The sequence below is a fragment of the Schistocerca americana genome, chromosome 1 (genome assembly GCF_021461395.2).
Source record: "Schistocerca americana isolate TAMUIC-IGC-003095 chromosome 1, iqSchAmer2.1, whole genome shotgun sequence".
Lineage (NCBI taxonomy): Eukaryota > Metazoa > Arthropoda > Insecta > Orthoptera > Acrididae > Schistocerca > Schistocerca americana.
Window position 1 is genome coordinate 319,497,770 of NC_060119.1, and position 19,210 is coordinate 319,516,979.

General features: G+C 38.5%; 1 protein-coding gene across 3 annotated transcripts in view; it reads right to left on the reverse strand.

The window, feature by feature from the left end:
• Window positions 1-4,212: 4,212 nt before the first annotated feature.
• The window catches only part of LOC124598209 (RAB6A-GEF complex partner protein 2), an 82,592-nt gene continuing 67,594 nt past the window's right edge, over window positions 4,213-19,210 (reverse strand). For all 3 annotated transcript variants that reach the window (XM_047135985.1, XM_047135987.1, XM_047135986.1), the window contains exons 5-8: window positions 12,374-12,486; window positions 4,994-5,146; window positions 4,683-4,860; window positions 4,213-4,572 (exon numbers count right to left, since the gene is read on the reverse strand). In XM_047135985.1, coding sequence (XP_046991941.1) covers window positions 4,349-4,572; window positions 4,683-4,860; window positions 4,994-5,146; window positions 12,374-12,486 — 668 coding nt within the window. In that variant the 3' untranslated portion in view covers window positions 4,213-4,348. The remainder of the gene's footprint in view (window positions 4,573-4,682; window positions 4,861-4,993; window positions 5,147-12,373; window positions 12,487-19,210) is intronic.

Consider the following 19,210-nt stretch of genomic DNA (forward strand, 5'->3'; position numbering starts at 1 on the left):
CTTTGCCTGAAGTATTTGTCCCATCATGTCTTTTAGCTGTTTCCTGGTGTCATCACCAAGCATTCCTCTTCACAACACTTGGTGCGGTGACTGATGGGGCATTTCCTATTTAAAATTACTCCCATCAGCCACTACGTTGAGGTCAACTTGGACTGAACTACAATTTAAGTTCCTCCATTCAGTTGTATGTGACAGCTGCGATGTTTGCATGTCCTGTGCTGTGATTTACTGATAGAAGCAAAACAGAGTAGATGCCATGTTTATTTATGTGTTTGCAAAAATAAAGTGCCGCATTTTATGGTTTTCATTTTTATAATTATTTTTGGAGTTCCATGGAAGTAGGTTCACATCACATAATAGTTTGTTATACAGGAAATGAACTGGCATTTTAAGATTATTCATATACTTCAGCCTTCAGGAAAAAAGAAACCAAAATCCAATTTCAACATTCAACAGCTATGAGTTGTGAATATTAATAAACTGCTGTCCTCCAGTTTATAACATTTCATAAAAAATCGATGTTTAGCCTTATTTTGCTACAAATTGCTGATTTCACATTTTGTTTTTGTGAAATTTTCCTTGTCGCTAAAGTCAGCTACTACTGGCATCAGATTCAAGCCATACAGAATAATGAATTTCTGCATAACATTGTGTTAATTATGTTACTGCCTACTGAGTTTGGTAAACATAAAAAAGTAGTTAACTGTTGTAAAAATGTAATATATAAAGCAACAAATAACTAAAATACATAAAAAATGAGTGGTGCTTCTTCAGAAGTGGAAACAATCTCATGGTATTCCATTGATATTATTTTCAATTCTCTTGCAAAATCGTTGTGACAGATACAACAGATGATTGATCAGTTTAGACTACCTTTCTGCACACTCTGAAATGATAAATATCCTGATCAAAGTAATTTTCACCCCTTACCCAATTGTAATAACAGCTAATTCTTATTGATGCAAAAGCTCATTCCTTTGCCTCATTCCTTTGAAAGACTCTAGTGAAAGACCTGACCCATTCTATGCACCACTTGTTGTTATAATAATGTTGGTGGCATATCCTCAGAATCTACCATGCCTTATACCAGATTTACTGAACCCAATGCACAGCTCCATGCATAACTGTAACAATGAACAAACTGTTCAGTCAGTAGACATGAGGGCAAGAGGAAAATGTACTGCCCCATTTCAAGAGCCAAGAATGCCCTGATTGTTTTCTGTACTCCATTTGTTGGTCCACTGACTCTGTTTAGCATTTTGCAGAGAGTAAATGCTTTTCCTGGGAAGCCTGCAAATTATCCCTTTGTGGTTGCCACAAATTGTTTTCCAGCCACGAATTCCTTTATATATGGGATTAGATGGAAATCAGGTCACCAGACCTGATGATTGGGATGAATGTTCCAACAAACTTCATTTTCATGTTGCCAGTGCATGGGCAAGCACATTACCCTGATGAAACACATAATTATTGTTTGCAGTTCAGCTATCATTTATTTTTCATCCATTTGGTTCAAAAGACTTGTATAGCATTCAGAAATTATTTTGCTCAAGAAAACACTAGAATAAGTTTTTGAAGGTGAAATATTATTTACTGCCCCCCACCCCTCGCTGTTTTCATTTAGTGATATGAACAGATGAGATGGATGCTCTAGTCATCTAGACTAATAAATATTAAGCAGAAAATAAATTGGTTTCTTTTTACCTAGCTTTCAGTCTGCATTCAACAAATGTGGCACCCATTTTGCACAAAAACTATTGCAGTTTGTTTGGTTGAAAAATGTTCCATGGTTATTTTTCTGATATGTCATGAACTATATCACACATAAAGTTTTAAATATGGCTGCATGGTCAGCGATCATTCACAAATTAAAGTTAAAGCAATTACAGTCCTCGGTTGTAAAAATTAAGTCTTTTGACCTGGTTTCGGCACTTCTATGAGTGCCTTCATCAGAAATTAAACAATCAAATTGGCCTATAACATAAGTACAGAACTACTGAAATTTTTTTTTTTACATATAGAATTGTAAGTACTGACTAACAGTTCAAGAACGAAAGCTTTATCACTTGATATTTACTTTATATGTGACATGTAAGTGCTGTTTCTTTCTTGTACTGTCAGTCAGTACTTACACTTTTACATAAAAAAATTTCCCATAGTTTTGCACTTATGTTATATGCCAATTTGATTGTTTAATTTCTGATGAAGGCACTTGTAGAAGTGCCAAAAGTAGGTAAAAAGACTTAATTTTTGCGACCGAGGACTGTAATTGCATAGATATTTAATTACTGGTCACCTAATGCCAGATTGTGCACTGTATGGTTTGTATTCATTAGCAAATGCAATTTTCAGATGTCCTACATATGGATAACATTCAAGAGAAGTAAGCCCAAGGCCCAACCTACTCCACGTTTATTACTTGTTGAAAATGAAGGAGCAGACCCACTATAAACTGTTACCACCCAAAACAAAGAATTTGTTATGTGTAATATTCTGTTTTCTCTGTTTCAATGAAAAATCATATAACACAAGTACCTTAAGAAGTGGTACAAACAAAACAATTCCATATGCCCAAGTTGATACTTGACACACATTATTACTGAGCTAGGTAACACTCTGGTAATGGAATGGATTTGCATTCGAGAGGACAGAAGTTTAAATTCCCATCCAACTATACACATTTAGGTACTCCATGTATTCCCTAAATTGCTTCAGGCAGCTGAAGGCTCTGAAATGTTCATCTAGGGCAGCTGAGAATACTTTCATGATACACAATCATCTTGCCACTGTTCTGATGAAATATAATGAGAGCTGTAGCACGATTTATGAGTGTTGTTCAACAATTAATATCTCACAATTTTTAACTCGGAATACAATTACTACGAGTTATAATTTGGTAATCATATCAGCCAACATTTCTATCATTTTCATCATGTTCTATGGCCTTGTGTGTTGTACAAGAGTATGTATTCCCTGTTGTTAAAAGTTCTTGGTCTGTGGTCGTAGACATGTTTTCACTGCATGAATTACAAAGGTAGTGAATCCTTAGGGTGGTCCAAATAGACGGAGGGTCTAGGGCACCAAGTCGGAACAAGATATCTGTTGCATTATTTTTAGACCATCCATATCAGAAATGGTTCTTGAGATTCTTTACAGTCTTCACATATGCCTCTGAATTAATGGTTGTCTCTTTTGGCAACATGTCATCATGACTTTGCTGTAGAGGGAGATGCCTTTACTTCTTTTCTGGTGTGCCACTCTGGTGACCACTTTTTTGTTTCTAGCTCAAAGTGATGCCTCCAGATTTTATCAACTATAATTGTCTGTGACAGAAATATCTCTTCCTTCATTTCAAACTGCTGCAACAGCTACAAAATGGCTTTTCTTTGGATCTGATGGTCTGTTGTGAGTATTCATGGAACTCATGTTAAGCACACCTTCAAATATCAAACAGTGTCAAATACTGCACAGACTTTCAATGCTGACTGACAGCTTTCCAATAGCACCTTCACAACTCACCACACTGAGAGCAGTATTCTGGTTGATAGTGGAACTCAAGTTTCTGCACTTCCTGATGCTTCCACTCTCTTTACTTATCACCCAACAGTACTTTCAACTGCATCAATTACCATACACTGCACACAATTGTTTATGGATGTTAACAATGGTTTATTTTTCTGCAAGCTATAGTTATCCACTGAGAATACAACCCCTCCCCCCCCCCCCCCCCCCCCGTCTTCCCCCCCACACACACACTCTTTCCAAAGGAAAAGTACCATTGTGTCAAAAGAGAATGAAAAAGCTTTCCAAGTAGGTGGCTGGCTGAATCCGCCCTTCCGGGCCTCAGCCAACTGTATCATACGACTATTTTGTATACAGATGCATTTAGTTGAGCACTTAAGTTGACCAGATTTGCAAGACAATTCTTAGTGAAGAACAGAAGCTCCATAAGGCAAAGAATACACAGTATATTTAAATCGTAGACAGTCATCTTACGGCAAAGGATGGAATACTATCTGAAATCTTCAACATGTAGATTACCAGTCTCACATGACAAAGCATCAAATGCGTGTTGTGTTCTACAAAGATTTTTTTTATTTATTTAATTAACAAAGCATAAAAACAAACAGGACATCCACATTTGAGAATATATGTAATGAACATTCTTTAAAATTTTGATTATGTCATCGCCCCCCCCCCCCCCCCCCCCAACCAGTAAAAATTTTAAGTTATATGCAGGAGGCTACAACACCATATGCAACACTGCAACATTCACTTTACCAGTGTTTTACCAAACAAAGTACCTTGTGAAACAACAACCTCTTATAAATCTGCAAACAAGTCTGCTTCAGATAATTATGCTGTGCTTGGCTTGTGCCTGAAGTCCTTGAGATACTTGTAGTGGTGTTGTGGGATATATTTTAATTGGCAGGTTCCACACCATTGTCTCTATGTCCAATGATGCAGGGCCCTGCCATACATTACGATCTGTGAGATTCTTTCCAGTGACAAGACTGTTGTCACAGGAAGGGCACGTCACGAACTCAAAGTGTAACCTCCATCGAAGTGACACTGAAACAGTATAGGACTGTGTTAATATAATTTGAAAGTAAGACATACATGATAATTAATATTTTAGTATACACAGTACCACAAATTAAACTGGCATATTTCATATTTACCTAATTCAGTGGAAAATGCGGGCGTGATATGTAGTGGAATGGGTAGAATCATTTGTGAACATTTCAAACTCAAACACATTTCATGATATTTATTGTATGATACAACAGCAGGACCATATCTGACCATTCGTCTACATGATGGAGCAATCTCTTCTTCACTCTGTAGCATCACTGAAAACTGAAGGTACATATAAACATGACTACAATAGCAACAATAAGATGAAAAATAATTTTAACTGTTTTCTATAACATTTTCAGCAACATGCTGTCCAACATCTCATTACAAGTTAAATAAAAATCAGTCCACAAACCTGAACACATGGCACAGTTGAATCTGTGAAATCGAAGGTGCCAACAATATCTTCACCAAGTTTGTAAGCTTGCTTGAACAAGCAGAATCTAACCACTTTTCCTTTTGCATTTGTAATATTATAAAAATTTGGACTTCTCCTTGCTGTGACATTCTGAAAGACAGTGAATTGTATTGCAGGGATTATTTTTATCTATTTTATATTCAGTTAGTAATTTATATTCATATACAGATTCAACAAAAACAGTGTCGCTGATATTAAAAACATTGGATTTTAATAGAACAATGAAACAGGTTGTTTTATTCATGGAAATGCGACTGCAAACAGTGTGCAAGTCATCAACAAAATTTGAGAATGGAGCAGTCAGTTTCCCTGGGATAGATTTTAAAATAGCTCAGGGCTCAGTTAGGAAGAAATAGAAATCTGTACTAAAAATAAAGAGAGAGAGAGAGAGAGAGAGAGAGAGAGAGAAAGAAGGTTTATACACATAAATGCTATAGCTTCCATTACATTCCATGAGCACAGTGGAAAATTCAGAACTGAAAGAGATGTCAGGCTTCTACATCACCAAAATTATTCTTAGAGTCTGCAAATGAACTTTCCAAGTCCTTAAACAGAAAAAGTGAAGAATGAATGTTTTTCAATGGAACAGTTACACAGCACCTTCATTTTGCTAATGACACTGTTTGGCCTAGTGCATATAAATTTCAACTACTAAAGGAAGAACTTCATATGGAAAGCCTGAAAATCAATTGCAATAAGACTAAAATTATTTGTAACTATAATATCAGTTTCCAAAACTAAGTTTCCAATGATTTTTTTTTTTTTTTTTAATTTTTATTTTTTTTTTATCAATGACAATCAGAAATGGACTTTTAACATGAAAATTATTTTAAAAGTGTAGGATTTTTCAGGCACTGGAGAGACACGTGTCAGAAATTATGAGGAAAGATAGGAAACTACAAAAAAGGTCAGAGAACAGATTGCAGTGAAAGACATCTGTATGAGGGACAGTGACACTTTCAACTATCAGCTGAAAAAATTGAAGTTCCACAGGTGCACATCTGCATGCACTTCCAGTGCACACTGAACTACTCCACCCCTCCACCCACTACAGTACCGAAGTGCACCCCTAAAGGAGCCAAAACAAAACGGTTAAGTCCCTCGATAAAGTGAAGTGTCGAACAATAAATCGTTTTCTACATTTGAAGGGAACACCGCTGTAACAAGCCATGCTTAACTGCTGTAAGTGTATGCTAAATACGCATTATAATATGACACAGCATTCAGCTGCTGTGAAAGCTTCCAGTGTGGTCATAGAAGTCTGAATAACAAAGAACCAAGTGGCTAACCATTTCTCTATGAAGAACCAGGATGGGATTGTGAAATGGAGGACTGGTCCTCGAATACTGTTGTATAACAATTGAGAGTGAGTCAGTCACGGATCACTTGTCAACATTTTACACGACATTTTTAACACGATAAATGTCTTTGCAAACTTGGTTTCATGACTGCTCACACCCATTCAAAAAGCCCACTGAAATGAGACAGCAGTGGAAACATTGCAGCCGTGTTAACCAATCTGGATGATTTCTTTAGCTGCCAATCACCATTGTTGATTACTGGATGTATCACTGTCATCAACACTAAAATGAAATGATCATATTGTATTACTGATCAAAGGTGAAGATCCAACCATCATCAGGCAAGGTGATGCAGAGTGCTTTTTGGGACTGCCTTGATGTGATGCTAACAGATAACACTTATAAGTAGCCAAACCATCACAGCAGGATAAAACTGGAATTTTTTTAATGTGGTTACAGGAGGCCATCAAGACAATGTGTTGCAAGAATCTGTCCAAGGGGGTGATTTTACTCCATGACATTGCCCTTGCTCATTCTGCACATAATGCGCGCGCACACTCACACACACACACACACACACACACACACACACACACACACACCACTTTTTTGGGCTATCAAATTTTGACCAGCCACCATATTCTCCTGACAGGGACCCAGCAACTTGTTCCTCTTTCTGCAGATGAAGAAACCTATTGTGTGTCAGTTATTTCCAGAATTATTGATGATGTTATTTCTGAAGTTAATTTTTTTCTGAACAACCACAATGCGTAATTCTACAATCAAGGTCTTGACTAAGTCATCCATTTTTGGGAAAAAGTGTCACATTAAAGGGTGAATATGTTGAGTAGGCAAGTTTCATATTCCCAGCATGATTTTCTTTTTTCGAGGTGACATTTAAATTGTTAAAATAACTCCATTTATTGGTGACTGATTGGGAGATGGGTACATGACGTGCAGGAGTAACATGTAACTGAAATCTGTAAGGCATGGATAAGTGTGGAGGTGGATTTTACACAGTAATGGATGATGTTATTAACTCTTCTCCAAACTGTTTTCTCATCTCTCTCCCTCCATGGTGTAAACCCTAGGTAATAGTGTAAGTAAATGAACACTAAAAACATGGAAGAATGTCATATGAACTGATGAATCAAAACACACATCAAAGACAGAGTATCAGTTCACTGAAAACCACATGAGGCAATGCAGCTTGCTTGGCATCAGGGCACTCTTCTGGCAGGTCATGGATGTATTCTCATGTTGGGAATGTTTACAGAGATGAAATGAGGTCTCTGATATGAAGGGCTTATTTCAATAGTGGTACAAGTCCATTTTTGTTCATTTTGAGATACAGAGTCTTAAAGTTAAATAAGTGCTGAAAAATCTGCAGTTGAGGTACCAGAAATACTCAAGCATATGGCTTCTTGCTAGAGATGAACCCTTCTTTCTGTTTGTTTGGATCATTAATGTTAGAAGCATTATAGGCAGAAAAATGGAGCTAATGGATTTGTACCACTATTGAAATAAGCCGTTCATATGTCAAGCCATTGTCTCTCACCATCTGCCTGTCTGCCAGCAGCAAGTCATAAGCAACCAGTTCAGTCATCAACACAAGGCTCTATCTGGTCCCTCCAGTATTGTATCAGCTTGGCTTGATGACATAAGAGTGCTTGTGTGTGGTTCCTTCACCCTCCACAATGTCATCTGACCTTAATTGTACAGAAGACATTTGGGATGCACAAGGTGCATCCAGAAAGTAAGTTTCTCTAATTCTTTTAAAAAACAAGGACAACAAAGTTAGATGAATGAATTTATTGGCAACAGGTACAGCAATATTTGAGCTATTTTTCAACATAGTCACCAAAAGAACTGTCATATCATGGGATCAACTTTTGTATTCCTGTGTTGTAGACGTCTGCCTCTTGTGAATGGAACCAGCACATGACAGTCGTCTTCACCTCTTCATTGGTCTAATGGGGTGTTCACTTTTTCACCTCTGGACAGAAAGTCAATGAGCAGAAGGCTCTCCCTGTTTCAGAACACCATGCACATCACTTTCTGCATCAACACAATCTCTTTGAATTTCATACTGACAAGATATCCACTGTGACATCAGTGTATTGACTGCTGCTTAGTTTCCGGTGTCAAGTGAGAACCTCCAAAGTGTTTTGTTTTGTGCTCGGGTGTCAGGTTTTTCGGCACCCACATGGCACACAATTTCTTGAACAGCAGGTGCTTAGTGACAATTTCATGCAACAAGGATGACGATATCTGTGGAAAATGGCTGCTGAGCTCCTAATTGTCAAGAGATGGTTTTCCAGGATATGCTGCCGTCCCAGCTCAAGCAGGCGATCATTGATGAGGGATAGTTGCCCAATGTGCTCTTCATCATGGACACTTTGTTGACTTTCAGAAACGTGCCCCACCAGTTATGGGCCATCATGATGTTCTGCTCATAGACCTGACAGAGCTGATGATGAATTTCGATGGGTGCAATGTTTTGTGCATTAAGGAACCTTATCAATGACCGAATCTTGCAGATGGCGAGAGAATGAGTAAGATATGTCAATTCGGGGCACTGCTGCCGCAGTACTGGCACCAGGCAGGACCTGTCTGGCCGGCATTTGATTGTCATGTCAGACGTTTGTTGCACATGTGCAATTTTCCCTGCTAAATACGTCTACATTAAAGGAAACAACATCGGCAAACTTAGTTTCTGGATGTGCCCCGTCCTTTTAGACCTTTGACCAACCTCCACAAGTCGTAGCCAGCTTTTGAGAAACAATACTCAGGACTGCTGGGCATGAGAAGAATGAGAAATAAGTCTAACACTGAAATTTGAAATGTGAACATCTTAGTTACAACAAAAAATCAGGTAATGCACTTAACCTGGCAAGACAAATATAGGAGAGAGATAGAAAATGAAATATTTCAATAAGTTAACCTTATCCAACAACAAATATAAAAATGAATAAGAATAGGAAAATATTATGACATTTATAATAAAAACTATTTGAAATGAAACTTATAAGGAAGCAAGAATGACTGTTCATCATTCTTAAAAGGTAACTGGGCCATAGTGTTGCTAAAACTGAATTTTGTGTTTCATCTTTGTAAAACAACACAATTAATCATTTATCAGACATAGCTAGACAGTCTAGATTTCACATGAGACTCTGTTTCTGATTCTTCAGTTCGTGTTTTACTTCTGACATTGGTGGTCAAGTTACACACACCCCCCCCCCCCCCCCCCGCCCAAAAAAAAAAACAGCTTTTTGAAATGGCCATATGCTTGGGCTGTAAAGGGTCCAGTTACTCCAAATTTATTTATTTATTCATTCATTCATTTTGTACAGCTCTTCCTCAGGGATCTTTCCTAATGGAGACCACTTCTGGTAACTCTCTTCTTAACTATGCTGATCCATCTCTTCCTTGGTCTTTTCCTATTCACAGTCTTTTCAAGACTTTTTTAGTTTCCTGGTTTCTTCCAACCATTTCATATGACTACTTCTTAATTAGATTGGTGGAGTTTTCACAGTACATTGAGTTTTACACCTGCACTCATTCTGTTGCTTTCGTTCCTTATCTTATCCTTTTTTTGTTCACCTCAGCACAGTTCTAACAACTTCTTTTCAGCAGCTTGGATTTGGTTATTCTCTCCCTGTCAGATGGCAGGTCTCCAGTGAGTAGGTCAAAATGGGAATAAAGAAGATACTGCCTTGTGTGGTACCTGGCTGTCACAAAGGTGCCACCATACTTAATTTTAAAATTGGGCAGCTTTGTGTGTACAATTTAGAGCTTAATTTTGAGTTAAGCTTTTACAATCTATTAAACTGTCCAAGTATATGAAATGCTGCAGTTTTTCAAGGATCTTCCATCTAGCTATAACTTGTGCTATCGTCCTTGTTTACTTACCTTCATGGCTACGCTACTGTACCTGATTCACTGACTTTGAGACCAACTACTCAAAGCTATTCTTCAATATATAAAGTTTTTCTTGGCCTTCATTTCCATTTCCTCCACCTCATATTAACATCAGTGAACAACACTGTTTTCAATTCAGGCCCATACTGCTTCTTTATCCTTTTCATGATATCATTCATCACAATGATGAAGAGCAGTGGAGACAAAGCACTACCCTGCTGGACCCCATGTTTGGTCTCAAACCATTCACTTATTCCATTTCCTACTCGAACACAGCATCTTCACTTTATCAATCAGTGCCTTGGGGAAATTTCTTCTCTCTAGGCAGTCCCAGATTTTGGATTTTGATACAATGCCATAGGCTTTCTTTGTGTCTAGGAAGATTAATGTGATGAAATGTATTCACAGTTGTGAATATGGACAATCGTTAGCTGTCTAATGGAATGACAACAATGAAAATTTGTGCTGGACTGGAACTCAAACTCTGATTTTCCACTTGTCGCCTTACCATTAGGCTATTTAACCACAACTCGTGACCAGACTCCAAGTTCCACATGTCACTTGTGATAAACGAGAAATGTTCGTTTGAGTTCTGGTCTGGACAAACTTCCATTTTCACCATTTCATTACACAGCTAATGGTTGTCCTTATTCACACTAGATGATGTGAAAAGTGGAAGTAAGTGTACCTGTGGTGCAGCAGTTTTCTGCAACATTCTTGCATAGCATTAAAACATTATGTTAATGGGACACAAGCTAAGGGGCTCACATTATGAAGAAGAAATGGTAAATTTAACCTGAACAATGCAGAAAAACGGATTTGTCCTGTCATCAGATGCACTGGATTGTGGAGTGTTACATCAAAAATCAGATTGGATTTCTTCATTCAGCAAATGACATTCACTTTCTATAAAGTATTGAACATTCTCATTGTGATTGTGCCAACCCACGGCCACTGCTAAAGAACTAAATCTGAAGGGGGAAGCCAGGATAAACTGTGATGAAATCTCTTTTTCCCATGACTCTTCTAACACTTGGCTTGATGGAGCAGCTGACATCAAAAGCAAATGTAAGTCTAATTCTTCTCGGCAAGAAATCATTAGTCTTATTGTGTTTGACAGCTGATTATAAAGCAATGCACATGCAATGTGCATTTAAAGGAGAGTATGTAATGGAAAACTAGATTGGCACGAGATATCTACACAGACTGCAATATCAGCAGTTAACAACATTGGATGGAGACTACACAATTTTTCAACTAGTTCAGAGACGTTCATAGACCGCAGCATTAATAATTTATGATGGATACACGACCCATTTCAAGTAAACTGATCCGGATAGCCCAGCAACATAAAGTTATTATCATGAAGCTGCCACCTCACAGTGATCATGTTTAAAACCCCTCAATGTTTTACTGCTACACTCATCTGTCTATACCATAAAAGCTCTGGCATTGGTTATAACATAAATACTGAAGTAAGAGTGAATTCTGTGTGTAACTTGCTTGTCTAGAGGCACAAATACCCAAAATCAGACTAACAAAGCTTATCTGGAGTACAGACATTGGATCCAGTTACCCCCAAGTCTTGACGTAACTGAGACCAAATGAAGATAATTTTTTTAACCCTGGCATTCAGAGAGCTTTTCAAATAAAAAATTTCAACCAGGAAGTTTCATTTTATAATAAAAGACTACTTTAACCATTATCTTGAATAAAACATAAGAAACACTAGAATTTAAAGTACACAACATTAAGTTCATGGAGTAAAATTGTGATTCAGTTACCCTGTGATCCTTATAGCACTTTTTTTTTTAATTAGTGAATGCAACCTTAAAAATATGAAATCCACAAAGACAAACACACCCACAAAAACTGGCATGCTATTCAAAGCAGAACAAGTCTGAAATCATTGAAGCTGCTTATAGGTCCTTATAAATGTTATATTTCACTTTGGTAAATATTTACTTAGTGATTTTATATAGTACAAATCATAACAACCCACATATTTACTGCATCATTTCTTGCATTTCCGCAAGAAAAAAAATTTGAACTTATTGTCTCTTAAAAGTAATCACCAAATGAATAGTTTTACCTGAAGAACTTGCATTGCAAGAGTTAAAGGTGTATCTCTTCGTTGTGTCTCTAGAAATGGGTTACTTGGACTCAAATCCTCACTATCACCACAAGCCCCACTTTCAGGAAGACCTCGTTAGAAAAGATAAACAAAATTACTATGGATACATTCTAAGAGATGTTCTAAGGTAGAATGAAAATTTTAAATGGTTATGTACGTAATACACTAATGAGAGGAAATTGGTGTGTTACAGTTGTGAATAAAATAACTGAGAGTTTAGCAACTTAAAACTACACTACACAGTAGACTTTTAACTCTTATAAATTAAAAATTAAATTGGCCTTTGAATTAAACATAACAGATCTCACAATGACTGGGATTTTAATAAAACACAAACAAAAACAATAAAATGTATTTAAAAATAGGATATTACACTCTAACAAAATTCCTCACATTACTTGTCTCTTCATACGAACAGAATGAGAAGAGTTACTGCTGCTACATTCAGCACAAATAACCTGTACTATCCACGTCACAAGTGCACAATGAGACCACAAAGCATATATAAAAATAGAATTTCCTCCTCTTCTAAATCCAGTGTTAAATTCACCTCTTCTAAATGAAAAGTTAAATGCACCGAAATAAAGAACACTGCTTTGAACCACCAAGCTTCTTACAAAATAATTTATGGCAGGTTGTATACATTAGAGTTTACATAAACACATGAACTTCACTATTAGTTGTAAATATCATTAAAAATTGATGTATTGGAATCTGAGTGAAAAGTACAAGTCCTGTAAAATAACTCTGTATGATGTCAGTTTTGAGGAATAAATAATTTGCTGATTTTTGCCATATCAAAATATTACTTCAAAAGTCAACAGGTAATGAAAGTATGTAGGTACTTCAGAAATTACGATATTCATGTCGTCCCATGCTATGACCATTGGAGAACAAGGGTGGTGTGTTGTCAGAAGAGAGTGCATGTATAGAATTTCCTGCAGACACAGTTCTACAGTGGTAGGGATAACATGTGCATCACAGAGTGTGACTGAAATGGAAAAGCACTCCCAAGTTGAAGTAGCCAGGACCATATGTTTCTTTTGGGCAAAGCATCAAAATTGCACACTCAGTCTCCATATATGGACAAAATGCAATGTCATGTCAAGCCATAGTAATATGGTCCAACAATTTGATGAGAGCTGCACAGCGTGGGTGACGCTGATCGAGAGGGCCAGGTCTTGCACCTGCAATTTCCACCTTTTCGGCAAGTTGAAACAACATTTGGGGGAAAGAAATTTTCCAATGATGTGGACGTTCACACATCATTTCTTGAATGGCTTCATGAACAATGAGCAGATTTTTATTGTCGAGGAATTGATCAACTGATGGAATGTTCCAACCAATATTCACAGACTCGGTGACTACGCTGAAAAAATAGTGTCATGTCTTTGTGCTACTTTGAAGTGAGTGCAGCATCCAATCAATTACTTGGTTACTTGGCCTGCCATAATAATGTGTAACGCACTTCTTGAAGCAACCGTATACAACATATGCAGGTCAATACAATGAGTAATAAATTATTTCATTTGTAAAATCCGGTGAAATTGATGTTCTTGTCAAAGTGCTGATTCCACTTTAGCTTTTAGTTCTACAACACCATGTATATTACACAGAATTTCAATTAGTGTATAAAACACTTAGTACATTTTTTTTCAGGCCATTGCTCACCTTAATGGGACGGCAATAAAATTCCTTGCATTAACTTTCTACTGAGATCTTTTACCATCATTATGTGATGATGATACGCCATTCCATCAATGACTAATTGTGAGGTTTTAGAAATAAAATCTAATGCAATGCCCAACAAATTCAATATTTTCTGCTATCGAGGAAAGCTTTAAACAGCACAAAAATATTACAGTTCCTAAAAACCCTTTAACACAGGAGGACTCTCTCACTCTGCACTGGAGTGGAGTGCATACTATAAGGAAGCTTTCTGACCAATTCAAACTTTGTAAAAACTGGGTTTCAAACTGGTAAAGTTGCCTTCCCAGAAAATTCTCCTACATAACTGTACATTCCATGGTGCAGTAAAAGATACATTTTGGAAACAATTGGTAGGAATGTTGCTACCATGTGCTTTCTCCTTAGGGTGCTAGCTGAAGAGTATGAAGGAAACTCGTAAGTACTTTTGAAACTAGGAGGAAGTCACTAACAAACACCTATAACAACTGAAAAGTATCACTGGGTAGCTGAAGAAAGGAAATAGAGCAAGTAACAAACCACAAAGATTGCCATTCACTTTACCTCTTGCTATTCATTCTGATTATATTTTATGAGGCATTTTCTTAATGTGATTCTCTAACTGCACAGTAATTGAAGGATGGAGAGAAAAGGGAAACATTTATGGGGCAGTGAGAGGCTGTGCTTTTTCTCTTTAGTTTGGAAACAGTTATTCTTCAATGTTTTCACCTGTTAGGTATTTTGTTCAATAGCTTTGCTGTGAGTAGATGTCATTGCTGCTGTCAAATTTATGTAAAACACCTATTTATGGCTGTCACACATACTTAATTGAAAACAGTATTATTTACAAACACAAATTTCTTTAGAAATTGGAATAAATGGAAGTCAGAGGGTTCTAAATGTAGTGAACATGGCCTATCTTCCAAGTAAGTGTTTCCCTTTCTAAAGCACTTTTTTTGGGCAGGTACTGTCTCCTACTGAAATATGATTTCTCCTCACTATTTTTTTCATCCATTTAGTCTATGATTTGTGTACTATTCACTAGTTATCGTTCCACTCTTCACAAGGTAGTCAATAAGATGAATCCCTCCATCCATTCCTTTTTTTCCAGTGCCATTGGCTTCTATCCACTGTTTGATTACTCTTAACATTTCTCATGTGAGATGGTAACCTCATCATAACAAAATGTTGCACAAAACAGCTGGTTTCTTTTTAAAGTAGTTCAAACAATGCCAGCAAATTAATATTTGCATTTGCTATTATCAACTTTCAACAAATCTGGCATCCATCTGGCACAATGCTTTCTCATTGTCAATTATACAAATGAGAGGAAACCTACTCTTATTTACGTAATACCTATGGCATCAAATATTTTATACACATTTAACCATTGATTGTCAAAAATTATATAGTTTTCTTTCTGGGTGTTTTCAAGTGTGGCAGCAATTTTGGAATGCCCTTCATGTGGATCATCTGTAAGAGAAATACAGCATGTTTGAATTAATTTATCCATTTTTAACAGTTTGAAATGGAGGAATAGACTCATATCCTTACATAACTTTGAATGACTTTATATTGGCATTAACCAAACCAAATAATTAGCCATGAGAAAATTTCTCACGTGGGAGAGATTATATACTTGCTAATCTGCCACCTCGATTATTGACCAGAAATTCCAATGAACTGTATATTTGAAGCTTCCTGATAGATCAAAATGGTGCACCCAGGCTGGTACTTGAACCCAGCACCTTTGTCTTTCATGGGCAAGTGCTCTACCAACTGAACTACCCAAGCACAACTCATGACCCATCCTCGCAGCTTTACTCCACCAGTACCTTCTCTCCTACATGCCAAACTACTCAGAAGTTCTCCTGTAAACCTTGTGGGACAAGAGCTCCTGGAAGAAAGGATACTGTGGCAGCCTGGCTTAGCAACAGCATGGCAGATAGCCTTCAGAGTGAATTTCTCCTATGCAGCAGAGTTGTGCTGATAAGAAACTTCCTGGCAGACTGAAACTGTGTGCTCGACCAAGACTCGGACCCAGGGCCTTTGCCTTTCATAGGGAAGTGCTCTACCAATTTAGTTAATCAGGTATGACTCATGAGTCTGTCCTCACAGATTCCCTTCCACCACTGCCTCATCTCCAACATTCCAAAACTTTGGGTGTAAGGCCTATGTTTCATCTTCCAATGCCGGAGTTATCATCAGAGTACCACCTCAGAAAGCTGTTCACATCACAAACTTAGCAAGCCGAACTGGTTATATGAATCCACACAAAGGCCAGTTCACAACATAATCAGATTGCTGCCTAAGGTCACAGAGTCATGCCGACACATGTTATGGAGCTGTGGTGGGGAATAGTCAGTGATGTTTGTTTTGTTTAGCACTAAGGCCAACAACTTGTCTAATTTAAATCTTTCTTATTTTCTGTTAACAATACTAAGAAAAGGATAAGTTGCTACTCACTGTAAAGATGACATGTTGAGTTGCAGATAGGCACAGCGAGAAAACTGTTATACTTCACCAAAGAAAACACGCACACATTCACACAAGAAATCACGCCTCATGCACACACGACTGCTCCCAATTGGTAGCTCTGAATGTAATATGACTGTCATGTGCATAGCAATCTGGAGAGGGAGGAGGGATAGCAGTGTATGGTGGGGGGGGGGGGGGGGGGGGGGCAGAATGCTGTCCGGTGGGGCATGCAGGTACTAGATTGCAGCCTGATGAGTTTGCCATGTGCAATGTCAGGTGGTGGTGGTGGTGGTGGTGGTGGTGGTGGAAAAAGCAGCAAAGGAGAAAGGACGAGTGGGTGCACTGGCAGAGAGCAGTGCACAATGAGGGTGGGGGTCATGAAAAGAGAGGAGGTGATAGGACAGAGGGAGGAGAAACTGATTGGAGGGTGTTGGGACAGCATGTTGAGGCCAAGATAATTTTGGGAGCAGAGAATATGTTGTAAGAATAACTCTCATCTGAGCAGTTTAGATAAGCTGGTGGTGGAAACGGGATACAGTTGGCCCAGGTTGTGAAGCAGCCATTGGAATCAAGTGTGTTATATTGAGCCCAGTGTGGCGGACTCTGCTCTTGGCCACAGTTTGGTAGTGGCTATTCATCCTGGTGGACAGGTGGTTTGCAGTCATACCAATATAAAAAGCTGTGCAATGGTTGCAGCAGAACTGGTATACCACATGGCTGCTTTCACAGGTGGCCCGGCCTTTGATTGGGTAAAATAAGCCTGTGACAGAACTGGAATGGGGAGTGCTGAGTGGGTTGATTGGACAAGTTTTGCGCCTCAATCTTCCACAGGCATATGATCCCTATGGCAATGGGTTGGAATTGGGAGTGGCATAGGGACAGACTAAGATGTTTTTGAGATTGGTTGGTCGACGGAACACCACATTAAGGAGGGGTGGGAAGGATCTTGGGTAGGATGTCCTTCATTTCATGGCATAATAGATAATCAAAGTCCTGACGAAGGATGTGATTCTGTTGTTCCAGTCTGGGATGGTACTAGGTGATGAAGGGGGCACTCTGGCTTTTGAGGGAGGTGGTAGGATTGGGGGTGTATGTGGCACAGGATATCTGTTTGTGGGATAGATCAGGAGGGGGGGGGGGGGGGGGGGAGATGGGAGATAATGCCCTACAACCACCAACCACAATCTGCATTTAGTCAGCTGCAGGGGGGGGGGGGGGGGGGGTGATAATGCCCTACAACCACCAACACAATCTGCATTTAGACAGCTGCCATCTCTCCCACACCAAAAAAAATCCCTGCCATATAGCCTGGCTACCCAGGGATGGCTTATCTCAAGTATATTGAAAGTCTCACCAAGGATTTCCTTTTCCTAATGTTTCTGATATTCCAACCTGGAGTTTCCATTGTTTAATTTTCTTTTAAAGTCATTTTTGTACTTTTGGATCATATGGCCTTTCAGTACATCTTAGCATAGTAATGATTAGATCCTGCTAAAACCACAGTGTCAGAGAAAAGAATTTGGTAGGTCTCTGGTTCCAGTGCATGATTTTCTACTGCAGATTTATCTGTCATGCCCAAGTGACAATTGCTCATGAGTTCCATAAGACAGGTTTTAATGTTTCTTTTTATAGTTCATGTGTGCAACTGAACGCAAATGCAAGGGATTTTATATGCTCCTGCTGTGCCAAGTGGAGGCCACAGGTCCAACTGCAGTGTTCAAATATTGGTGCACCTTTCTTGTTGGTTTGAACATAGTATCAATACCGTGTTTCTAAGTACTCTGCTTGCTTGGTGGGACCCCATAAGTCTTCAGCCCCTGGTTTGGTTTTGATACATTGAGGACATCTTTCCATATGGACTCATGGTGAGGCTGACCTGTTAAAATTCCTGGAATCTCTGAATACCTTCCCCAAATTAAATTTCCCATGAATCCCGTTCTACTTTCCTTAAAGTTGATCTCTTCCTCACTGAAGGCCAGCTACACACTTCTGTCCACATTATACCTACAAACAAACAAAAATACTTACTTTTTGACAGTTGCCATCCTTTCCATGTCAAATGTTCCCTACCATACAGCCTTGGCATTTGAGGCAAATGTATTTGTTCGAATGCAGACTCTTTACAGCAATACACCACCATTCTCACCTCAGCCTTAACTGGATGTAATTACCCTACTAGCCTAGCTCAAAAGCAGATTGCCTGGGCTATAACATCCAATCATGGTACTGCTGATCCCTCCAAAAAACAACTTCAGAGCAAACCACACCACAGGTCATTCAGTATTATCATGGACTGGAATGTATTAATCAGCTACTTTGACAATGAAATGACTTTTTAAAGTCATGCCCTGAAATGAGATCCACTCTGTCTGAGATTTTGCCCAGCATACCTAGAACAGCTTTTTGTTGCCCTCCCAATCTCTGCAATATTCTTGTTAGACCCTATGATTCTTCTGCACCCATCTCCTTGCCCTATGACTCCCTATCCCGTGAATGTCCCAGCTGCAAGACCTGTCCTATGCACCCTCCTACCACCACCTATACCAGCCCTGTAACTGGGAAAACATATACTATTAAAGGGAGAGCCACCTGTGAAACAACACGTCATGTTATGTAAACAGTGTCTGGCCT